The 26,357-nt window shown below is 42.6% G+C and overlaps 1 protein-coding gene across 4 annotated transcripts in view; it reads right to left on the bottom strand.

Annotated features, from left to right (window-relative positions):
• MXI1 (MAX interactor 1, dimerization protein) overlaps window positions 1-26,357 on the bottom strand; it is a 122,102-nt gene that overhangs the window by 10,699 nt on the left and 85,046 nt on the right. For all 4 annotated transcript variants that reach the window (XM_020779817.3, XM_020779818.3, XM_020779819.3 and 1 more), the window contains exons 4-5: window positions 3,023-3,137; window positions 83-254 (exon numbers count right to left, since the gene is read on the bottom strand). In XM_020779817.3, coding sequence (XP_020635476.1) covers window positions 83-254; window positions 3,023-3,137 — 287 coding nt within the window. The remainder of the gene's footprint in view (window positions 1-82; window positions 255-3,022; window positions 3,138-26,357) is intronic.

The following is a 26,357-nucleotide window of genomic DNA, read 5'->3' as shown; positions in this document are numbered from 1 at the left end:
TTAAAAAAAAAAGTAAATGTAATTTTACTCTGTCATTTAAATGTAACAATGGTCAAGTCAAAATCACAGGAGAAATACCAACCTCGCTCTGAATCAGAGCGATCTGAGGAAATGGTTGATCCAGTACTGTCCATTCGTATTCGTTCTACATCCTGAGAACCCTGCAGCTGCTCCAGTCGTCGCTTGAGGAACCTCTGCTCTCTTTCCAGGTTCTCAAGTTGATGCTGGCTTCTTCTGTCTGCCTCTTCAAGTTTCTGCCATGACAAAGGAGAACCCGATTATTATTATTTGCTTTCCAAATCTCCCCAGCAGCTCTGCTACACAAGTCTTTCCCTCTCATTTAAGAACACTTGGAATGAATTTGTGCTTTCAGATGGAGCCAGACCAGTTTGACAGTGGCAAAGACAATAACATCCTCCCACCAACACAAACATCTGCTTGTATCTCTATCAAGATTCTACTGAGTAATGAAGAAAACAAAATCGTGGCTTGCCCATTATGTTTAATGAACATGAGATGCATTTGTTTCAGTGGATATCTTAGTTTCCAAATCCAGAAACTCTGAAGACCCATTCAGATAATTTACAAAAAAAAAGGCTGGAAATAAAGTGATTGGTGTACCCTTCTCAATTAGGTATTTCTTCGAAGCAGTTTCCCTGTTTGAACAGTGGTTTATGTAATCTACTGCAGACTCCTTTGATCGCAGCTGGGAAATCTTACCAGGCCAATGCACAGGGTTTCCTGATGGCCAGCATGTTGCATAACTCTAAAGTCATCTCAGGCTAATGCCATCCATTTGAGCAAACAGGGTTCCCTCCCTTACTAAGCCTGAGCTGTTCCAGTGTGTTTAAGCACATCCTGATCCCTGTGAGCCTGGCACTACCCTTCGTGAAAGAAACTGTCAGGACAAGAATCGGAAAAACTGCAGACAGCAGGGGCACCTGCTGTGCTATTCTGAAACAGCCTGGCTTTCTCATCTTTTGTTATTAGAGATTGTGCTTGTTTTCCCATTTCATTTTCCTGATATATAGGTACAGGTTTAATTTAAACAGACACAAATCACCCTTGGTCACCAGCAGCCTCTCCCTGTAGCATGTGGCCCAGCTCATATGCTTCAGCAACTACCTGGAACAATTTGCTCAAAATATAGGGCTCTCTCTAGGACATTTTTTATAGGCCAGTATAGAGATAGGAAGGAACTTCTGGCCTTCAAGAGGTATCAAACTATACCGCCCAGCATCGCTGACCAGTGACCATACTGGATGGAACAGACAAGACTAGGAGTCCAGCAGTGTTAAAGGTCCCCAAACTCTTCCTTAGACTGAGCATGCACTGATCCTGTCTTCTTTACAAGGGTTGGGCCTGTGTGTGTGTTTTGTTTTAATCCCTCACAATTCAAATTCCATTATTGCCTTCTTTTCCTCTGTGAAGAGCAGAAGTTCAACTCAGAAGCAGCCCTTATCCAACACTGTTTTCCTATGTTGCATTCTATGTTTCATAATGATTTCAAAGGGACATTGTCAAATATTTGTAGAATTTAACTTTATATACTGTATTGCTTTCTTTGCAACATTTCAGAAGTATGTTATCCCCTGTATACTTGAGAATGTTAATTACATAAGCACGTCACATCACTGAAAAAAAATAATGATTTTGATCGGTGAACGCTGACTTCTGTGTGGAGTGAGGACATGGTGGCAGGGTTCAGACATGATGCCTGAATAAGGTCTCCTGCTAAAATGGATGGGCTTCAGACAAGAAACGTTTTCGATGAGTTGAATCCAAGAGGCTTACACAGTCTTACAAAACACTGGTACATTTCAATGGCTCTGATAAAGGACAAACTCTTGGTTTTCACCATTACATTTCACAGAGCTACAACATTCTGTAATTTCAAAGAACACTTTAAACCAAAAGTTGTAGTTTTGAGGAGGTAGCTGTGTTAGCCTGTTCAAGCATATCAGGCAAGATCCAAAGAAACAAAATAAAAGGACAAGAACATGTGGCACCTTAAAGACTAACCATTATATTTTAATGTAAGCTTTCGTGGACACATCCACTTCATCAGACATTAAGAGACAGAATGAAACAAAATGAAATCCATTGGAAATTCTTTCTTTCTTTCCTTTTTGAGGTTTACTGCCTCTTCAACACACACACACACACACACACACACACACACACACACACACACACTCACTCACTCACTCCTCTTCTCTTTTCTTTCTCTCTCTCTCCCCCACCCCACCGCTCATCTCTGCTCAGACCTGGTGTCTGTGTTCTGTTTTCCTGAAGTGCTTTTACAAAAGGACTGTAAAACAAACATAAGCCTAATTACTGCATGTAGGCAATTAACATTTAGAATGTGAAACTGATATTTCATATACATTTCATTCCATTTCATTCTGTCTCTTAATGTCTGACAAAGTGGACATGTCCACAAAAGCTTACATTAAAATATAATGGTCAATCTTTAAGGAGCCATGTGTTTTTGTCTTGTTTTGTTTTGTTTCATTGGATTTTGCCTGTTAAATTAAAAGGTAATATTTAGGCCTCTATACTCTCTGAGTGTTAAGGCCAATATTTATACTCACCAGCCTCCTTTACAGACCCAATTAAGGCTGCCATCTTATACACAGTTGCAGGAAAGATTCCCACTGAACTCACTGGGACTTACTTTCATGTGAAAATGAATAAAGCCATGCTGTGAAAAAGAGTATGCTGTAGGACAGTGGTGTCGAACTGTGGCCCTCCAGATGTTCTTGGACTTCAACTCCCAGAAGCCTTCACCACCACCTCTGCTGGCCAGGATTTCTGGAAGTTGAAGGCCAAGAACATCTGGAGGGCCACAGTTCGACACCACTGCTGTAGGATATGCTGTGTGGTAAAGGGCCCCCTGAGGCAGGATAATCATGACTACTCAACTTCTTGGTGCAGTTAAGGCTACTAGATAGTCTTAGTTTGGTTACAAGAATAGTCATATTGGCACTTGCTGATAAACACTCAGGGATGGCGTTCTCACCTTAATATGTGCTTTGGCTTTGTTAAGCAGCCCAAGGGTCGTATGTCTGGTGCAGTCAGGTCCTAGTGGTATCAGAACTTTTAAACGTTCTAGACACAGGCGGAGGTGAGCTCGTCTGTGAAGAAAGAAACAAGGGAATCAGAGGTAAACTTTAAAATGTAATTGTCCTTCCTTGGGCAGGCTCCTGGGTGCCCCATGCCCCTCAGGTACCTCCACATCCTCCCTCTAGGTTCTCTGCTCGCCTCACTGCTGAACTGTGAACATGAATGATCATGAATTCTCAGTCTCTCTTGAGCCTCATCTGCGTTGTTTGTTTGAGCCAGCCTGCCATTCTGACCAGCCATTCGACACAACATGTATATGGACCCCACAGTCTGGTATCGCTTTAACTGACACTTTGAAGTTTGGTGAGATCCTGAGAATTCCCTGCCATAGACTGTACTGATCCTGAAGTACAACAGAGAAATCTAAGTACATCACCAAATTACAAAACCCAAGATCCCTTTTAGGAAGGAGCCATGACATCAAACAGATACAGCTGTGTACAGTCCAGATGGACCTTCAGCAAAGAGGAAAGGAGAGAACAGTCTTATTGTTATTTATTATTTATTTATGCCAACCTTTTTTCCTCAAAAGGACCAAAGGTGACTTGCAATATAAATGTAGTAAAGTAGAAGGTTACGGCCATTTGCCTTGCTGCAGATTTTGATATACTAACTTCTCTAGGCTTTTTCTTTTTCTAACCAAACAGAGAAACCTGCAGTTATCATCAAAGCATGTTAACAAATGAACTGCTAAGCAAGTCTTATATTAGTGGGCCTCTCTTTTATTTATTTCAGGAATTCCAAGCATAGAACTGCCTAGTTTTCTTCTGCTACTACAACTATGTTTCCAAGAGTGCTAGGAACACTGTTTATAACCACTACCACCCTTCTGGAGTTTCTGGGTTTCTCAAGAGTCCCAGCTGTTCACCCCAGCTGGCAATGTCCAGAAATGGGAGAAGTTAAATTTGGGGTCTACAATTCCAAGAATATACAAATCAATATCACCAATGTGCTTCTTCACTAACTCTAGGATCCACATTAATAACTGGGGGGGGGGGGGAGAGGAAGAAGGCCTGGGTATATTGGACTGCTTCTATACAGATATACATGTAGGATTTTTTAAAAAATCCTTACAACCTATCCAAATTAAAGCACTTAATGACTGTCAAAAGGGACGTGGTGGTGCTGTGGGTCAAACTGCAGAAGCCTCTGTGCTGCAAGGTTGGAAGACCAGCAGTCGTAAGTTCAAATCTACGTGACGGAGTGAGCTCGTCCCAGCTCCTCGCCAACGTAGCAGTTCAAAAGCATGTAAAATGCAAGTAGATAAATAGGTACCACCACGGTGGGAAGGTAACGGTGTTCCGTGTCTAGTTGCGTTGGCCATGTGACCACGGAAACTGTCTTTGGACAAACGCTGGCTCTACAGCTTGGAAACAGGGATGATGAGCACCGCCCCCTAGAGTCAGACACGACTAGGCTAAATGTCAAGGGGAACCTTTACCTTTATCTTTACCTATGACTGTCAAGTGATTGACATGTTTAGCAATATCCACCTACAGATATTAATCAAGTGGTCTGTCCTATATATTGTGGGAAAAGTCAATCTGCCATCTTCCCCCTTGATTATTTTTTCTCCCACTTCTAGTACTGATTTCAACACCTATTGCTTAAAACCTGTCTACTCTACTGCACGAGTGTAAAGCAACTAATAGGAGTGTAAACAAAATACACACTGAAGGCTAATTATAAATAATACACATGAGTGTGTGGGTGGGTGCTCTCCTTAACTAGCTTAGGCTGGTTTGAAATAAAATAAATAAAAATAAAGATGCCCCAAACTCTTGCAAAAAAGGAAGTGGGAGTGAAGTAGGTTGCAATCTTTGGAGAAGACAGCAAAACAGCTATGGATCAGCTATGCATCCTTCTTTTCCAGCTTAGGATGGATGGCACAATCCAGAGGGTTTTCTTGCTCCATCACCAATATTTCATTGAGAGAGAAGTGGAGTGCATTAGGCTGAAAGCCGTAGGGCTAAACAAGAAAAGAAAAGCCTCAAAAGAGATAAGGAAGTTCCTGCAGGTGCCAAAGCATGACTAGAACGTACTGCCAGGGATCCACTCCTATCAGGAGACCAATTGCTGCATTTCTGGACTAGCTGGTGGCTTCTAAATAGCCACTCACAGCCAACCCACACAGCATACATTCAACCAATGCAGCCTTCTCCATTATAATGGTATGAATTTCATTGCCAGGCCAGCCTTGGATACAAAAGATCTCAGCCTTGTCACAATGCAGAGCTGTTGCACACTTAGCATTCCAAGCTAGATATGGTAACATAGTCGTATGCACATATAAAATGGGGGTGGTGTGGGAATATATTATTCTCATGTAAAGAAGAATGCAAGGTTGGGAGTGAAACCCACTGCCGTCTTTTCTCTTGCCAAGCTCTCTCGCTTGAGGTATTTCCTTCCTACCCCAACTCTGATCCCATTACGTAGCTCAACTGGTCTAGTGCTAAAAGATGCAAAACAATGCCACACAGGGAGGTAAAGCAAAGAGAGGGAATGGGATTGGCCTGCTTTCCTTTGCTGTCTTTCTCCTGTTAAAGAACAAGTTCCTTCATGGCCAGTTCTACAAGTCAACAGGGCAAGCAAGCAGATGAAACACATGGAGCTGCTCCTGTCACACCTGTACTAGCACCGATCAACTCAGGGAGACTGAATTGTGTCAGTGAGAAAGGGTCCCATTAATGTATCCTGCTAACAGGGCCTGTGGCTATGTTTTGTCTGCAAATCAGTTTATGTACTCGACTATCAGCCACACGCAGAGACAGAATAAGGTGCAGAGCTGCTCTAAAGCAAGCTTAAATATTAAACAAGAATGTATGCATTCCTGCTGTCTTTATTTCTAAGTCCTCCCTCCCCTCTCTTCTTTTGCTCCCCTCTATGCCTCTGATTTCACATGGGCCATAAGGGCTGCCCTGGCACTGAGGATTTCTTTGTTTGGTTCTGTCTTAAAAAGAGGCAACAGCCTTCAAACAGGAGAAAAGTTGAGATAGGGGGCAGAAACAGCCAAGAAACTGAGGGTGATAAAATGTAATGCTCTGAAATTCAGAGACACATTATTCAAAACAGCCATGTTTATATAATCAACTTGAAAACAAAGTCTAGTGTTTCTTCCCTGATGTCCAATCATCAAACAAAAGCAATCTATAACTTATGAAGTTGCAAAACAATACTGAAAGATACTCAAATGACTTTTAGTTCTTAAGGCAGCTCTGCTTCTAATAGTGAAGTTGCCATAACATCTGTTTCTGCCATGGTAGTGGGAGACAGAAAGAAATGCAAGCAAATCCTGCACCAATGCCAGCTATGTTTCTTCCAAGCCACACAGTCACCACAGAGCAGCACCGTGGAAGCAATTTATGCAAATAGCTCAGTATCTCCACTTTGTAGTTGATAAAGCCTTCAGTCTAAGAAAGCTATACAGCAAAGGTACTCAGGAGAACATCTAGGGCCATCTCTTATACATCCTAGCTAAAACGGCAAGCATAAGCATTCATGGACTTCTGTTTCCTACAACAACTCTGATGGTAAGTACAATTGCTGAAATCCAATCATGATGTAAAAAGAAGAGCTGGTCACACAGTCTCCCTAAGAAGAAATTCTGTTCACCCTCTTGCATGACCACACTACATCTGATATTGACCACACCTTCCCACTGGTGGGTCCCCCCAGTGCCTCAGCAGATCAAAAATATGTTCCTGGGTTAAAAAGAATCTCTGAGACCATACAGAATGCCACAGAAGAGGCATTAGAAACACATCTTTTGCATTCAATAATAAGCAACTGATGTTATGACCATCTCTTAAATTTGTTTAACAGGCAGCCATACACATGCCCAGTATAGGACAGGTAAGGCAAGCCAAAAGGCCAGGTGTCTTTCCTTTGGACCTCGCAACTGAATTTCTAAAAGCAATGGGAGTCACGGAGAAAGGAGCAGCAAGGTTAGGCCAGGTAAGATACTATTCTCTTCTTGGTGTCGATAGTTCTTGGGACTGATTCTGAAGTTATATTTCGGGAATTCAACTCCCCGACAATAACTAGAGATCATCATCTAAAACTGATGTATGCAGAGCTGTTTTTAACTGTTTGTTCTTGCACCTCTCTCTCCCTCCTTCCCAGCCTGCACAAATTGGCCTGATGCACATTCACAACCTGTGACAGAAACTGAAATCCTCCAATCAATAACACAATGACGTCAAGCTTCTGCGTTTCTACTGAAGGCATTTCCAGTTCTTGAAAGCCTTCATCAGTCACGTTCATAGACAAAGGAGGAGGAGGAGGAGGAGGCAAGTTCCAGCCATCTGAAGGAAGGCCGAAAAATTAGTCTGGGAGCTTCATTTACATTTTGTATTTCAGATCCACTATTGTTAGTAATTTGAAAAGAGTCCAGGGAAAGGAGGAGGAGTGGGTAATCGGGCAATTATATCACTGACAAGCAAGGATGATTAAGGGTAGAAGGGTCAGGGGTTTGGCTGATGAACAGAGGAAGAGCAGCACCCACTAGAGAGGACAGCCTGTCAATGTTTGCCTTCTAAACCTCCTTTTATAAAAGGATTGTAATTCACTTGGAAAAACAGCTCCAAGACTCTAACTCGGCAAACAAGACCTTCTGCTCAGGAATGTCTTTGTCAGTTTGTTGTCCTCCTTGTTTTTAGTGATTAGTAGCACATAATGAATTCTTCTTAATTCCCCCTCATCTGAACATTTCCCACTCCTCAAAATGGAAGAGACCTTTAGCACTTTTTGGACCCCCAAAACTCACATAACACATTTACATTGACAGCTGCCTTCCTTACAGAGTAATATCAATGAGTGATGCCTACAGTGACAGCAACAGGTGCACTTGCAAATACTTCACCCATTGTCCACTTTGTGGACAAAGTCCTAGATGTTGACCTATCCATCTCAACCAGGGTTCCACCTTTTAAACTTAAAGAACTTTGGATAGTGTCACAGCAATCTCAGTATAGATTTTTTTTTTTTTTTGGACTTGTATACCGCCCCATAGCGCTACAAGCACTCTCTGGGCGGTTTACAATTTTAATTATACAGGCTACACATTGCCCCCCCCCCCCAGCAAGCTAACTATCATCAAACTAACAGAGAACACATGTTTGATCTAATTATACATGAATGTAAATAATGGTGAAACATATAGGCTGGCACTGCTGTGCCAAAGTGACATGAAGCAGAGTTATGTAGATTGTACAGAGGGCATGTTCCATGGTCATTGGGATGCACAAGCTGTCATGGCAGATCACAGTTAAAAAGCAAACAACCTCCTGTCGGTAAATAACAACAGGCTAAAACCGTAGACCCCCTTCACAGATTGCTGCCTTGTTGTGGCGAAGGGGCTTGAGTAATTCAGAGAAGCCATGAGCTATGCCATGCAGGGACACCCAAGACGGACAGGTCATAGCGGAGAGTTCTGACTAAACGCGATCCACCTGGAGTAGGAAATGGCAATGCCACTCCAGTATCTTTGCCAAAAAAAACCCCATGAACAGAAACAAAAGGCTAAAAGATATGACGCTGGAAGATGGGACCCTCAGGTCGGAAGGTGTCGAACATGTTACTGAGGAAGAGCGGAGGACAAGTACAAGTAGCTCCAGAGCTAATGAAATGGTTGGGCCAAAGCCAAAAGGACGCTCAGCTGCGGACGTGCATGGAAGTGAAAGGAAAGTCTGATGCTGCAAAGAAAAATACTGCATAGGAACCTGGAATGTAAGATCTATGAACCTTGGGAAGCTGGATGTGGTCAAACAGGAGATGGCAAGAATAAACACTGACATCCTGTGAACTAAAATGGATGGGAATGGGCGAATTCAATTCAGACCATTATCATATCTATTATTGTGGGCAAGAATCCAGTAGAAGGAATGGAGTAGCCCTCATAGTCAACAAAAGAGTGGGAAAAGCTGTCATGGGATATAATCTCAAAAATGATAGAATGATGTCAATACGAATCCAAGGCAGACCTTTCAACATCACAGTAATCCAAGTTTATGCACCAACCACCAATGCTGAGGAGACTGAAACTGACCAATTCTATGAAGACTTACAACACCTTCTAGAACTGACACCAAAGAAAAATGTTATTCTCATTCTAGGTAATTGGAATGCTAAGTCAAGAGATAAAAGGAATAAAAGGGAAGTTTGGCCTTGGAGTTTAAAACAAAGCAGAGCAAAGTCTAATAGAGTTTTGTCAAGACAACAAGCTGGTCATCACAAAGACTCTTTTCCAATAACACAAGAGGCAACTCTATACATGGACATCACCAGATGGGCAATACCGAAACCAGATTGATTATGTTCTCTGCAGCCAAAGATGGAGAAGCTCTGTATGACACAGTGGAAGTGAAGAACAGATTTAAGGAACTAGATTTGGTGGACAGAGTGCCTGAAGAACTTTGGATAGAGGTTCATAACATTGTACAGGAGGCAGCAACAAAAACCATCTCAAAGAAAAGGAAATGCAAGAAAGCAAAGTGGCTGTCTAACAAGGCTTTACAAATAGCAGAGAAGGGAAGCAAAATGCAAGGGAGATAGGGAAAGTTACAGAAAATGGAACACAGACTTCCAAAGAATAGCAAGGAGAGACAAAGGGGCTTTCTTAAAAGAACAGTGCAAAGAAATAGAGGAAAATAATAGAAAGGGAAAAACCAGAGATCTGTTCAAGAAAATTGGAGATGTTAAAGGACAATTTTGTGCAAAGATGGACATGATAAAGGACAAAAATGGCAGGGACCTTACAGAAGTAGAAGACATCAAGAAAAGGTGGCAAGAATACACAGAGGAATTATACCAAAAAGATCTGGATGTCCCGGACAACCCAGATACAGTAGTGTGGTTGCTGACCCTGAGCGAGACATCCTGGAGAATGAAGTTAAGTGGGCCTTAGAAAGCCTGGCTAACAACAAGGCCAGTAGAGGTGATGGCATTCCAGTTGAACTATTTAAAATCTTAAAAGATGGCGCTGTTAAGATGCTACATTCAATATGCCAGCAAGTTTGGAAAACTCAACAGTGGCCAGAGGACCAGAAAAGATCAGTCTACATCCCAATCCCAAAGAAGGGCAGTGCCAAAGAATGCTCCAACTACCGTACAATTGCACTCATTTCAAACGCTAGCAAGGTTATGCTCAAAATCCTACAAGGCAGGCTTCAGCAGTATGTGAACCGAGAACTCCCAGAAGTACGAGCTAGATTTCAAAGTGGCAGAGGAACTAGAGACCAAATTGCTAACTTGCGCTGGATTATGGAGAAAGCCAGAGAGTTCCAGAAAAACATCTACTTCTGCTTCAGTGACTATGCAAAAGACCTGCCTTATCTCTGACAGCAGTTACACCCAAGGATGAGTTTCTGATGACAAACTCAGGATTACTGGATGGACTAGTATGGAGAAAGACAGTCCAACAAGTACTTGGGTCATAAGCACTGTAGAGGTTTTTAAAGATGTCAAGATCATCTTTTGAGTTGAATTTGAGCTAAAATCAATACATCTGACAAGAACTGACCTTGGAGGTGGATTAGGAGTGTGCAAATAGTTTCAACACCTAGTTCTCACAGTGAACTGCAATGAAAGACAGACTCAGCTATATACATCACATAGCAATAGCCCAATCTGGAGATTACCAGACGGAGGGGGACTATGGTCAAGCTATTTTTGTTCAAGTGAGGTTGCAGTTGATGCACCTGGAAAGGTCTAAAACACTTCATCACCCTAGGTCTCCACTTACAACGATGTTAGCAACCTGGTGACATGCCAGTCTGCATGTCTCCAGATTGCTAATACCATATTTTAGATTATAGGTCGGCAACTGTAGCTCCCCAGAGGTTTTTGACTGCAAGTCTCATAATCATCTCCACTGGGTATGTTGGCTAAGGCTGATGTTTCCATACAAAACCTAAGTCAGACCTCACCTGGAAGTGGTGCATCAAGATCTGGGCTTCATAGTGTAAGAAGGAAAGGGATAAATTGAAACATGTCCTGAGGAGAGTGATCAAGATGGTATAGAAACCCAGCTTTATGAGGAACTGTTGGCAGAATTAAGTATGTTTAACCTGGAGAAGATTGGGAAGTGAGACAATAGCCATTTTCAGATTTGTGAAAGGCTGTCACATGGAAAGGGGAACAACCTTGGTTTTTGCTTGTTTCAAAGAGTATGCCTGAAACTAAATTCTTGAAATTTAAATTCTTGTAATTTAAATTACAAGAAAAGATAATTCAACTAAACTTGAGGAGGACACTCTAGAGACAAAACTGTTCAACACTAGAACAAATGTCTGTGGGAATGTGGTAGACTCTCTTTCATTGTGGTTTTTAAACACAGGTTGCATGACCATTTGCGAGATATGCTTTAGATGAGATTTCTGGCATCAGCAGCAGTAGGACTAGGTAAGCCTCGGGATGCCTTCCAACTTCGTAATTCTAAAATTCTGTGATCTAATGGAGGGCCATGCCTACTATAAAAGCAATGCAGACCCATCTATGTAAACCAACACAATACAATCCCAATTCTCATCCAAACTAGCCTCCCTGACACTGGGAGATGAACCATCTATGAGTACCCGTTGTCCTTTTTCTGGATGGAGCTTCAAGCTATTTGTCTTCTTTATGCACTTCACCTGCAATGTATAATAAATTCACTGGGGGACAACATTTGGTACAGTAAATAAAAGTGCTGAATGGGTGGCAACCCTAAACCTGGCACCAGAGTACATGGATTTTAGACAAATGGAATCAGTATATCTGTCAACATATGAAATATTAAAAAGTGCTTCTTTTGAAGAGCTGTCATATTTTAATGAAGCATATTTATAATCTATCAGTGGAAAAAAGGAGTGAAAACTAGGCATGGGTCTTTCATATTTCTTAGATTTCTGTTCCTAGAATTCACCAGGAATTATCTCAGTCAGAATTCTGGGGGCTTTTGCCAAAAAATCAAATACCTCACAAGAGTTTGTTACTCACAGGAAGGGAATGAAGTCTCCATCAGCCACTGTGTTTCAGTGAGGAAAAAAGAGGAAATGGAGAGGCTAAACTCTGAGGGTACAAGGGATTACGGGACTAATAGTTTTTTGAGAGGCATCCTGTATAGAGCCTAATGGGAAGAGAGACTACCAGTTCCTTGCAAACCTCACAGATTTCATGGTTGTTGTGGGTTTTTCGGGCTTCTTGGCCGTGTTCTGAAGGTGGTTTTTCCTAACGTTTCACCAGTCTCTGTGGCTGGTATCTTCAGAGGACAGCACAGTTTGCTGTCCTCTGAAGATGCCGGCCACAGAGACTGGTGAAACGTTAGGAAAAACCACCTTCAGAACACGGCCAAGAAGCCCGAAAAACCCACAACAACCATTAGATCCCGGCCGTGAAAGCCTTCGCGAATACATCTCACAGATTTCTTTGATTTCTTGTAGCTACAATTCTGATGACTGCACAAGGCAGCAATGGATATCAAAGGAAGGAGGGCTCAAGGAGCCCTGATGGTGTGAACTCTAGCTAATAGTGCTTCTAAGCAGAGAGCTTCATCGTAACACAATTATATAAACAATTCACAATAAATACCATGCTTGTTAGTTAAACATTGACTTTGAGCCTTGTACTGAAGGACAGACATTAGAGGAATGTCTTTCCTGATCTCCATCCCCTCAAATGGGACATACCCTTCACAATGGGAGACTTTCTGGTGAATTTTGAGAGCTGAAGTCCAAGAAATATGAAAGTTCTATGCCTAGTGAAAACTTGAGCAGTTTTCTGCTAATGGAATATAAATAGAATGTTTCCAAGAACCCTGCCTCTTGGCCAAATGTCTTTGCTTTCCTGCATACTCTGTTCCCATGTAAATAAATATTACACAAGTCCTCAACGAGCAACCTGATTGTGTATCTTATATTCTGCAACATAAATTGGGGGGGGGGGGGAGGGCAAAGCAAGAAAAATAAGGGGCACATCTGTCAGCTCAGTTTCATAATACTGTATAAGTACTTTTCATACTTTAATCCAAGAAAACAATATGTACGGTCTATGCTAGTTTAGAGCACTTTGACATAAAAGACCTTGCAAACTTAGGGCTAAAGTATATGAAATGCTGGACTACAGATACCCTAAAATAAACTGGCATCAAGTGATAGATATTAGTATCACAGATATTAATCATTGTCTCATTAATCATAGATACAAATACAGATACAGAACATGACATACACATCACCAGCTACAAAAGGAACATGAGTGCATTCTAAAAATTTTCTCTTGACTCAGAAATGCTTGCAAGCAAGAAACCCACCTGTTATGGTTTTTATTAGGAAGGAGAATATACATACATTTTCTTCATATGTATGCCTGCATAATTTCTAGAAAATTTTAAAAAATGTCTAAAAACATTTGAAGAGCCACAGTGGCTCAGACTAGAGGCCTACCTAATAATGCAGCATACTGTTTGCAGTGGCTACCCAGTTGCTTACTGGAAGCAATGTTCCCTTCTACGTTTCTGTCCGACTGTGTGGGAGCCTCATTCCGTGTGGAAGGAGATGGGTGGGGCTTCATTTGAAATAGGAAGTAAACAAACTGGCTGCCGTCTGCAACCCCAACGGAGCTCTGGGTGAGGCGTGTGCACGCACAGCTTAGAAGGAACATTCGTTGGAAGTCTACCAGCAGTTTATGAGTGCAATGTCACCTGCACTCCATAGTCCAATCAGAATTGCGCCCAGTTCGTGGACTAGGACAAGATGTTCACATATATTCTCATTCAGAGCTTGATCTCTGTGGTGGAACAAAATGCTTTCCACACAAATGATGGGGTTTCCAACATATCCAAGTAGGGTTTCTACCTGAAACCCTGGAGAACTGCTGCTAGTCAAGCTAGACAGTACAGAGCTGGATGGACCTGTGGCTGAGAGACATATGTCGAGTATCCTGGAAGACATGCGAGATGGGTGATAAACACATGCAGCTTGATATCACAAAGATCGACTTGAAGTCCAATAGGATGTGCAATAAGCACATGACCCATCAGGTAAACGTTAGCTTCCTTGCCCATCAAACAACCGTTTTCAGTAAGCCTTGACATCCAGCAGCCCCATACCCCTAAAATCTTAAGCTTATCCTTTTGTCTGCCTGGGACTCCTTCACAACTATGTGAACTCTTACTCAACACAGCCTCTCCAATTGCCAGGAAAAGCACCAAATACAGTGATGCCTCGACTAACGAATGTCCTGACATACGACCAATCCGAGTTACGACCAGCTCTGGCTGCAAAATTTTGCTTTGACTTGCGGCCGGAAATTCGAGTTACAACCAAAAAGGCAGGGGAAAAAGGCAGGGAATTCAAATTGCTAACTATTGGTAGGAAAAGAGGCTGCTTCTTTGTAGCGCTTTTGCCCCTACGGTTAGAGTGGGTGCAATTGGAGGAGGCTTTGAACTGGCTGGTAAGGTAAGGTGCTGCTTTCTGCTTTTTAAAAACTGTTCTGGGTGGGTTTTGCAGCGTGGTTTTGGGCTGGGAGATGTTATGTTTCTGTGCTGTGATGGGTCTTGCAGTTTTTGTTTTTTGGTATTTTTTCCCATTTCTGATGGGTCTTGGGGGTTGTTTGCTTTTGGGGTTTTTCCCCCATTTCCAATGGGTCTTGCAAGGTTTATTTGCTTTTTGGTGCCCCCCCATTTCTGATGGGTCTTGCAGGGTTTGTTTGCTTTCTGCTTTGCTTTTTTGCATTTCCAATGGGTCTTGCAGGGTTGTTTGCTTTCTGCTCTGCTTTTTTTGCATTTCCGATGGGTCTTGCACAGTTTGCTTGCTTTCTGCCTTGTTTTTTTTTCCATTTCCGATGGGTCTTGCATGGTTTGCTTGCCATCTGCTTTGCTTTTTTTGCACTTCTGATAAGTCTTGCGGGGTTTGCTTGCTTTTTGCTTCATTTTTTGCATTTCTGATGGGTCTTGCAGGGTTTGTTTGCTTTCTGCTTTGCTTTTTTCGCCATTTCCGATGGGTCTTGCAAGGTTTACTTGCTTTTTGCTTTGCTTTTTTTGCATTTCCGATGGGTCTTGCATGGTTTGTTTGCTTTTCTTTCTTTTTCCCCCTTCAGCAGGAATGGATTAATCACGTTTCCGATGGGTCTTGCTGTGTTTTGTTTGGTTTTTTGTGTGTTTTTTCCCCTTCGTCTGGAATGTATTAATTGCATTTGAATGCATTCCTATGGGAAATGGTGCTTCGACATATGACCATTTTGAGTTACGACCGGAGTTCCGGAATCAATTAAGCTCATAAGTTGAGGCACCACTGTATTCTTTGCACTTGATAGTTCAGTTTAGTCTATGAAATGTATGAAATAATAGAAGAAGGAATAAAGATCTTTATTGGGATCAACTTGGTTAAAGACTGATTGTTGTGGGTTTTTCGAGCTCTTTGGCCATGTTTTGAAGGTTGTTCTTCCTGATATCTCGCCAGTCTCTGTGGCCGGCATCTTCAGAGTCCTCTGAAGATGCCGGCAACAGAGACTGGTGAAATGTCAGGAAAAACAACCTTCAGAACACAGCCAAAGAGCCAAAAAAAACCAAACAAACAAAAAAACCCCCACAACAACCATCATATCCCGGCTGTGAAAGCCTTCGAGAATATTTTGTTGAAGATTCCTCAAGCGAGAAACTGTAAAGTTCCACTATCTGTCAGGAAAACCTAGTTTCAGGTTCAAGCATATGCATAGAAGTAAAATCTAACCTGTGGTACTTAGTGGCCTTTATTGTACAAATGCCCTACAGACACTGATGGAGGTATGTGAGTGGGTGAAGAGGAATACATATGACAACACTTTAAGTGTGCAATCCTGTTTTGTTTTCTCACTCCTTCTTCACAGTCCCTACTGCTCAGAAAATCCTAGGACTTCAACCATGCAAGCCCTGGCTGCCCACATCACTGGCTAAAAGGGAAAAGATGGAACACCTGCAGAATGCCTTTTCATTAATAGCACTAAAAACCTTCTACCTGGAAAGCACCCCAAGAGGAATAGCTCATCTTCCCTTCCTAAGGATACATCAAGAAACAGCTCTATTCCTCTGGCTCTCCTAAACCTACTCATCCATGATTGCAACTTTCAGACCCTTTTTAGGAGGCAACAGATCATATAGCCTTTCCATTGATAAGGACAGGTATTACCTGGCAGCCTTGTAGTAGTAGGCATCCTTCAGTCTCGAAAGACTATGGTATCGTGCTCTGTATGGAGGACTTGGAACAGCGTCTAGTGTGGCTGAGGAGGCCAATTCGAGAGTGACAATCCCTTCCACACTGGAGACAAATCCAATCTGTCCCCTGTCCAGCTCCCTGGTTTTGCTTCCTTTGTGACTTCCTCTTTGCCTCAGCCTGCTGGACAAGGGTCTCTTCAAATTGGGAGAGGCCGTGATGCACTGCCTGCCTCCAGGCTGAACGATCAGATGTCAGAGTTTCCCATCTGTTGAGGTCTATTCCTAAGGCCTTCAGATCCCGCTTGCAGATATCCTTGTATCGCAGCTGTGGTCTCCCTCTGGGGCGATTTCCCTGCACTAATTCTCCATAGAGGAGATCCTTTGGAATCCGACCATCAGCCATTCTCACAACGTGCCCAAGCCAGCGTAGACGTCGCTGTTTCAGTAATGTATGCATGCTGAAAATTCCAGCTCGTTCTAGGACTACTCTATTTGGAACTCTGTCCTGCCAGGTGATACCAAAAATCCGTCGTAGGCAACGCATATGGAAGGTGTTCAGCTTCCTCTCCTGCCGGGCACAAAGGGTCCAGGACTCGCTGCAGTACAGGAGTGTGCTCAGGACACAGGCTCTATAGACCTGGATCTTGGTATGTGTTGTCAGTTTCTTATTGAGCCATACTCTCTTTGTGAGTCTAGAGAACATGGTGGCTGCTTTCCCGATGCGTTTATCCAGCTCGACATCTAGAGAGAGGGTGTCAGTGATGGTTGAGCCAAGGTACACAAAGTCATGAACAACCTCCAATTCTTGTGTGGAGATGGTAATAGAGGGAGGTGAGTCCACACCCTGGCCCATGACTTGTGTTTTCTTCAGGCTGATTGTTAGTCCAAAGTCTTGGCAGGCCTTGCTGAAACGGTTCATGAGTTGTTGGAGGTCTTCAGCAGAGTGGGCAACAATGGCTGCATCGTCTGCAAAGAGGAAGTCCCTCATGCATTTCAGCTGGACTTTGGTCTTTGCTCTCAATCTAGAGAGATTAAAGAGCTTTCCATCTGATCTAGTCCAGAGATAGACACCTTCTGTTGCAGTTCCAAAGGCATGCTTCAGCATGACAGCAAAAAAGATCCCAAAAAGTGTTGGTGCGAGGACACAGCCCTGTTTCACTCCGCTTCGGATGTCAAAGGGATCTGATGTTGAGCCGTCAAAAACTACAGTGCCTTTCATTCCATCGTGGAAGGACCTGATGATGTTAAGGAGACGAGGTGGACATCCAATCTTGGGAAGTATTTTGAAAAGGCCATCCCTGCTAACCAAGTCAAATGCTTTTGTAAGGTCTATGAAGGCCACTAAGAGTGGCTGTTGTTGTTCCCTGCATTTCTCCTGCAACTGTCGGAGGGAGAATACCATGTCAGTGGTGGATCTATTTGCTCGAAATCCGCACTGTGATTCCGGATAGACTCTGTCTGCAAGCACCTGGAGCCTCTTCAGCACAACACGGGCAAGCAGCTTCCCTACAACGCTAAGAAGAGAGATACCACGGTAGTTATTGCAGTCACCCCTGTCACCTTTGTTCTTGTACAACGTGACAATGTTTGCATCCTTCATGTCCTGTGGTACTCCACCTTCCCTCCAGCAGAGACAAAAGATTTCATACAGTTCGGTGATGATGATCTCCTTACCGCATTTCAGCACTTCAACAGGGATGTTGTCCCTTCCAGGTGCCTTGCCAGAGGTGAGGGAATCCAAGGCCGCATTTATTTCTGCTAGGGTTGGTTCGCTGTCCAGCTCTTCCAAGACAGGCAGGCACTCAATGTTATTTAATGTTTCTTCGGTTACTACATTCTTTCTGGAATATAGCTCGGAGTAGTGCTGCACCCAGCGTTCCATCTGCTGTGCTCGGTCCTGGATGATCACACCTGTAGTAGACTTCAAGGGAGCAGATTTCTTCTGTAATGGACCTAAGGCCTGCTTGATACCATCATACATTCCTTTGATGTTACCTGTGTCCGCTGCTATCTGTATCTGAGAGGATACAGCCTCTCCACTGGCAGCCTATCCACCTCATTTTTGGCCTATATGAGACAAGTATGATGCAGTGGATAGAGTGACAGACTAGGACTCTGGACAACAGGGTTCAAACCTCCACTTGGCCATGGAGACTCACTGGAGAAGTGGAACTGGCAAAACCACTCCTTAAAAATCTCACCTTGAAAATCCTATTAAGAGTCCCTATAAGTCGTTTCTGACTTGAAGACACAAAACACACACGTGTGACAAGCATGTGTTCAGAGAGATTAGACATACCAGACCATTAATGTTCAGTGTAGCACTGAAAGATAAGATTACTGAGAAAGACATTATGGGAAGAGTGCAAAAGCTTCTAAAAACAAGTTGCTTCATATACTCAAGCCTTCCTTCCTTCCTTCGCTTTGTTTGTTTGATTTCAAATCCTTCTGAGGTGGCTCACCAATGATTAAAAAACAGATTCAAGAAATAAACACAGTACATTTTTAGTACTGAAACACAGTTAAACATAAACAGATACCAGTTTAAAAGCCATTTAAAACCACTTAAGACACATACGGGCAAACAATAAAACCTATGGCACCCCCACACAGTAAAAACCATTTTCTCAGCTGTCCAGTTCAGTTGCTAAAAGCCTGCCTAAAAAAAGAAGTCTTTGCCTGCAGGCAGAAGGACGACAGGGAGGAGACCAACCTAGCTTCCAGAAGAAGGGCATTCTACATAACTGTACCTATTGACAAGACCCTACCAATGTGGGATAAATTCAACATAAAACTAGACAGTCTAAAATTCTGCAGCATCTGCATTGCTTAATGGAGTAAGTTATCCACCGTGGGAAGCTTACTGTGCAGCGGTGGGGGGGGGAGCAAGATCCGTTTGAAATAGATGAGATAAACATCTGTGGCTGCATGAGGATGACCAGATGCAAAAGAGGATCAGGCCCTTTTCTAGTTGCATAGGAAAGAGAGTTTCATTTTGCAGTACAGGGCTGAGAATAGCTATACCCAGTGAAATCCCTTATGTCAGTGCTGCATACAACATCTCTCCCAAATAAAGTTAATGTGATTCCTCTGTGCATGTGCGTGTGCGTAGAGAGAAGGATCGTTCACTCTGCCAGACTGTGTTATCTCTTTCCAACAAAGCACAAAATCCCACACTGCAGTTTATCACCAAATTGGAGAGGACTCCTCCTCACACTTGGCGAGCAGTCGCCCATCTGCGGAGGGCTGCAATTTCAGACTCTCTCCACAGTTACAAATGACATCATTCCCTCTGATTATATAAGGCTCTGGGAGGAAGCCTATTTTTATGAGCATTTACTGCATTGCTCTGTGGCTCTACTGTACCAAGCATACCTAGAGCCAGACACAGCTTCCCCAAACTCTCAGGCAAAGCAATGGCAGAAATTCTCCCCAAACTCAATATTTGATTAATCATTGCTGTTTTCTAGCTGGAATGTGCAGCGAAAGGCAGGACTGGAGGAATCCCAAACCGGAATTAAGATTGCCAGAAGAAATATATGCAGATATGCAGATGATACCACTCTGATGGCAGTAAGTGAGGACGAATTAAAGAACCTCTTAATGAGGGTGAAAGAGGAGAGTGTAAAAAACGGCCTGAAACTCAGCATCAAAAAAACTAAGATCATGGCCACTGGTCCCATTACCTCCTGGGAAATAGAAGGGGAAGATATTGAGGCAGTGACAGATTTTACTTTCTTGGGCTCCATGATCACTGCAGATGGTGACAGCAGCCACGAAATTAAAAGACACCTGCTTCTTGGGAGGAAAGCCACGACAAACTTTGACAGCATCTTAAAAAGCAGAGATATCACCTTGCCAACAAAGGTCCACATAGTCAAAGCTATGGTTTTTCCAGTAGTGATGTATGGAAGTGAGAACTGGACCATAAAGAAAGCTGACCACTGAAGAATTGATGCTTTTGAATTGTGGTGCTGGAGGAGACTCTGGACTGCAAGGAGAACAAACCTATCCATTTTGAAGGAAATCAACCCTGAGTGCTCACTGGAAGGACAGATCCTGAAGCTGAGGCTCCAATACTTTGGACATCTCATGAGAAAAGAAGACACCTTGGAAAAGACCCTGATGTTTGGAAAGTGTGAAGGGAAGAGGAGAAGAAGATGACAGAGAACGAGATGGCTGGACAATGTCATCAAAGCTACCAACGTGAATTCGACCCAACTCCGGGAGGCGGTGGAAGACAGGAGGGCCTGGTGTGCTCTCGTCCATGGGGTCCCAAAGAGTCGGACACGACTTAATGACTAAACAGCAGCAGCAACAACAACAAGCTGGAATGTTTAGGGGGCAATTCAGCAATCACCTTCACTCTTAAAAGATTTAAACAAAATCACAGCTGCTTTGTTGCAGAACTCCACATACACCAAGTAGGAGAATCTAAAATAGTCCACACATAACATGTTTAGCCGGATTTGGCATTTCATGCGCCAACCATTGTGAAGCTAAAATGCAACTGAGGCTCAGCCTGCATAGAACTTTGGAAAGGTTAATAATAATAACTGTGTGCCGTCAAGTCAATTCTGACTTAGGGCAACCCTTTCCAAGGTTTTCTAGGTAGAGAATACACAGAAGTAGCTTATCATTCCCTTCTTCTGGGGGGTGCCTTGGGACTGTGCAGCTTGTCCATGACACCATACAGTGGGGTCTTGACTTGAGAACTTAATCCGTATTGGAAGGCGGTTCTCAAGTCAAAAAGTTCTCAAGTCAAATCTGCATTTCCCATAGGAATGCATTGAAAACCATTTGATCCGTATCTGCTCTTTTCCGTCCATAGAAACTAATGGGAAGCTGCTATTCCACCTTCGACCACTAGAGGGGGATATTTTGTTTCTTTTTTTTCTTAGGTCAAGAAAGGTTCAGGGAAGGCAGGGAAAATACAGTCCAGGCAGTACAGTACCAGGCAGTCCGAAGACTGTCTCCCAATCCACTCTCTAAACGCTGGGAGGAGTGAGGAAGCAGACAGGCACCCTTTTCACTGGCCAACAGTTAACCGAAAGTTCACATTTTGCACTTTCCCTGCCTCCCACGTGGTTTTTTTTCAGTTCTTAACTCAAATCTAAGTACTTAAGTCAAGTCAATATTTTCCTATGAGAGCGGTTCTTAAGTCAAAATGTTCTTAACTCAAGTCGTTCTTAAGTCAAGACCCCACTGTACGCTGACTGTTCTCCTAGGAACCAAACTCCCAGCCTCTGGCTCCATAGCCAGATACTGTATCTAACTCACTGAGCAATCCAGCCAGCTTGGAAGTGGTGACTTATTTCCAATTATTTCCCTTTCTCTGTAACTAAGGTATAACTACATCAGACTTTAATGAGGACTATTCATTCTATGGTTGAGCTAACTTTCAGCTAATTTTATGGTTTTGGGGTGTGGGCCCACCAAATGGTGAGAGGAGGAGGAGGATCACATGGTACAGGTGTTGTCCCATTCTGCTCTCTTGTGCTCTATTTGGGTGACAACGGGAGGATGAGGTGGATTGAAGGGCACTGTGTTTCATATTGCAGGTTTGCTGCATTCTAGGTGGATTTTTTAAAAAGTTTTTTTAAAAAGGAACTAAAGGGTAACAACTATTTAGATACTTTTTGAAAATCTGGAAAATACAATATCATTTTTAATAACTGCAGTTATAATGTTAACTAACTGCTTTGGAGTCAGGACAGGGTAGAATGATTTAAACCTATAATTGCATCTGATTCCTTTTGAAAAATAACTTTCCAAGCTTTGATTCATTCTGCAAGGTTGCAAGGTTATTTTTATACTAGGGCCTTGTAAGGATATACTTCTTTGAAGCTTTACCATTTTAAAAGGAGAGAAGTATCTCTTGAGAAGACAACAAACGTGCATATCCATCACCATAAAATTTACTCTCCAACCCAAATACTGTATTTTTGTTTCAATATATGCAGAAGATGAGGAACAGAGAAAAAGATAGGTTGTTTGGTTTTGCTATGCAATGGTTTTAGGGGGAAATCACCCAACCGCCCCCTCACATGCGGGCACATGACCTTCAGAACATAAACAGTATCGAAAATATAGAATTAAAATGTTCTACAAAAGCACAGAGTTTATGAGAAAGCACTGCTTAATAATTTTAGGTGATAAGCAGCCTCTGTCAATTTACCAGTGCAAGCAAAGCATTTTGGGGCTAAGTAATAAACAGGCATCTGCATAAATTCTGCATGTTCCCAGGGAATGCAGGAAAGCTTCCTTTCATAAACAATTCCCAGGTCATATGCTTATCTTGCAAAGCCATCATATGACTTCAAGAGTTTGCTTCATCTCTAACCCGAAAGACAATCAGATCGGTTTTCCCCCTTGCCCCCCACCGAGCCCCCCTTCTATTGGCTGCTGCTGTCTCAGAGCCTTCCCCTATTGGGTGATTTGTTCGCAAGCAGCAAAAGGACGAAAACCAAGATTTTTGCTAAGTAACAAAACCAGGAATGGAAGAACCAGTGAAGTGCTGGGGACGGATGGAGCCTGTATTTCCTTTTGCTGTAGGATTACATAAGCACTCCAAGCCCTTGAGCTGTGCACAGTGAAAACAGCTGTGGCTTTTTGCCAGTCTTCTGTAACTGTGCACATAGGTGCATGTTCCCAAATGCAAGTGTGCCAAATAACAAGCCCCTTAAACACATGACTTCACTCTTAACATATGGCTGGCAAAGCCTGCTTAGCAAGCTCAAACATAAAAGGCAAAGAAATCTTAAAGGTTTCATACTTCTGGTCAGATTATTAGAATCAAAAGGGAAGCACAATTTTCCCAAAATGTGCCTCTCTACAGGAGAACATATAATAATTCCCCCTTCATTAAAAAAAAGCTGGTATAACTAAGATGCATTCTATGTAGGAAAAAAATTAAAGTTAATAAATATAAAATTTAAAAACACAATAAAAATCCATTGAGATATACCAGTTACATAAAAGCCTTGCCATCTTCTAATTAGAGATTTTAAGCCAAACCATAAAGGAACCCCATTCAAAAAAAATAAAAATAAAAAAAATAACAGGATCAATATCTGGTTGAACACAACAAACTACAGAACAACAAAAATGAAAGGTGAACACAGAAATAAAGCAGCAACAGAACGAGAAAGAGCATTTCCTGCCCCATTTCATAAAACAACCGACTTGAATCTAAATCATTTGTGCCACATACCATTGGTATAATTGGGGGGGGATGTTTAAAATTATGCCCTTTTCTTGAAAGAAAGAAAGAAAGAAAGAAAGAAAGAAAGAAAGAAAGAAAGAAAGAAAGAAAGAAAGAAAGAAAGAAAGAAAGAAAGAAAGAAAGAAAGAAAGAAGGAAGGAAGGAAGGAAGGAAGGAAGGAAGGAAGGAAGGAAGAAAGGAAGGAAGAAAGAAAGAAAGAAAGAAAGAAAGAAAGAAAGAAAGAAAGAAAGAAAGAAAGAAAGAAAGAAAGGAAGGAAGGAAGGAAGGAAGGAAGGAAGGAAGGAAGGAAGGAAGGAAGGAAGGAAGGAAGGAAGGAAGGAAAGAAAGAAAGAAAGAAAGAAAGAAAGAAAGAAAGAAAGAAAGAAAGAAAGAAAGAAAGAAAGAAAGAAAGCTTGATCCTATCCTTTCAATTTTCTGTTGAAGCAGGCTATAAACCAGGGATCGGCAAAGTGTGTACCCCAAGACTCATTCAGTACCAGAGAATTACTGCTCCTGGAGATCTCTCAAGAGTGGCAGCTCACCTTACAAAGAGGTCACAGAAACGGTAGAACCATTTAATACTCACTCCTATTTTTCAAAACTGGAAAGATTTACAGCTAATTCTAGGTTTTTAGGATGCTTTGTTTGCTTGCTTGCTTGTTTTTGCATATCTGCTTATTTTGTGGCCCTTGCAGGTTGAAAATTGACCCCTGGACCTACTGAAGTTGCCATGTCCCCAAATGGGAAAGGACAGGGAACCCCTTTTCTCTGCTACTGGTCTATTAACCCCCTGTGGTCCTTACTACACCCCCCCCCCAAAAAAAAACCCAATTCATCTCCTCAGTCATCAGCCCAGAGGCTCTTCTACATCCTGCTGGAGCCTTGAAAGTCAGAGGGGAGAGGAGGGAATTCCATTCTGTTTTCCGTGTTCTATTTATAATTCAACCTCAGCTACAACAATGCTGTTGACCGAGTTCCTTCTCTGGGAGAGAAGCAAGTGGATCTTAAATGAAACAAGTGATAGCACTGTTGCCACAGATCTCATCTCACATGGCAGTCTCTCTTGTGCAATTTGCCTATTTCAGATACTGCTCGAAGTCAATGGAGTCAATGTCAGAGAACTGGGACGTGGTGGCGCTGCGGGTTAAACCGCAGAAGCCTCTGTGCTGCAAGGTTGGAAGACCAGCAATCGTAAGATCGAATCCACGCAACAGAGTGAGCTCCCGTTGCTTGTCCCAACTTCTGCCAACCTAGCAGTTCGAAAGCATGTAAAAATGCACGTAAATAAATAGGTACCACCTTGGTGGGAAGGTAACGGCATTCCGTGTCTAGTCACGCTGGCCATGTGCTCATGGAAACTGTCCATGGACAAACGCTAGCTCTACAGTTTGGAAAACAGGGATGAGCACTGTCCCCTAGAGTTGGACACGACTGGACTAAATGTCAAAGGGAACCTTTTCTTTTACTCTCATTCATGCTTCATTCACAGCTGAATAGAAGCCACTTGGGCCCTCTGTAGAGTTTTCCACTCCAGCTCTTTTTATTCTTTACCATTACCTATGCTGGCTAGGGCTGATGAAACACACGTAAAGTCATCTGCTCACCTTCCATTACAGACTACCATACTTTGGGTATCAATCTTAAACAGCTAATGGGTAGCATTGGGAGAACCAGTATTGATGAATATGCAAGATAGTTATTGATGGTTCTAACCTTTGTTTGCACATTGTTATCATACAAAACAACCGAACAATTAAGAGTGCTCAGAATGGCCGACATCTGACCGTACTGAGCTGAATGGCACGGCCGCTAAAACAGTGAATCAAGTACCAAGCTCTATAGAGATGAAACTGTGCAGGCACAGAAGATCCCACCAGTGTGAGTCACACAGACCATGGAGAAGAAATATAATTTCCCTGGCATTCTGAGCTGACCCAAAACCCTACACTGGTGGATAAGGAATATGTTGCAGGCTCACCACCAGCAGAGAGACAATAAGAACTCAGAGGGACCAAAGGAAGTGGGACAAACCAGCAAAGCTCTTCTTCTCCATTCACCCCCTCCCCTTTAGAACATTGCCCAAGCCTGTGCTGAGGAAGACAAAAGGAGAAAGTCACTATTGGGCTGTTGTCAGAATAACAACAACACAAACTCAGCCAATACTCCTGCTCATTTTTTAAAGGATTCAAAATACTCCAAAGAAACTATGAGCAACACAGTTTGGAATCATATTGGAAGAACAATCACAGAATGGGCCAAGGCAGAAAAAGAAAGTGACCCAGAACAGTATAAACCTTTATTGAGAAATATAGTGCAGAATGCAGATACATTCAGTAACAACAGCTGATCAATTTCTAATGCTCAAAACCATGAATGTCCCCTGAACAGTGCAACACTACACATATCTACTCAGAAGGAAGACCCCTTAAATTCTACAGGGCTTACTACCACGTAAATGGATAACAGACATGAAGAAACCTTCTTCTGTCAAGGGCCACAGTCCCTTTAATATAACACTGGAGACCAAGCACTTGTGATAGGCCCTCCCTTTCTTTCTCTCTGCCACCTCCTTTCTCCCCACATCATTCTTTCCACCAAAGTGGGCTGTTGGGGCAGAGACACAGGGAACCTTTGGAACTAGGCTGACAGCCACCTCTAGTCCTAGGAACACAGTAGGCCACCACTTGTAGAAAGAATCACAGCCGAAATCATTTCTACTCTTGATACATAATTTAAAGTGATTTAAATGCATCGTACAGCCAGCCAGTTTGTGTATTGTAATGGGTAGGATGCTCGATATAGACCAAAGAGACCCCCATCACGGAAACTTTCCCATGTGACTGTTTTAAACCCATACAA

This window comes from Pogona vitticeps, chromosome 3 (assembly GCF_051106095.1).
Source record: "Pogona vitticeps strain Pit_001003342236 chromosome 3, PviZW2.1, whole genome shotgun sequence".
NCBI lineage: Eukaryota > Metazoa > Chordata > Lepidosauria > Squamata > Agamidae > Pogona > Pogona vitticeps.
This window is presented reverse-complemented; position numbering and strand designations above follow the sequence as displayed.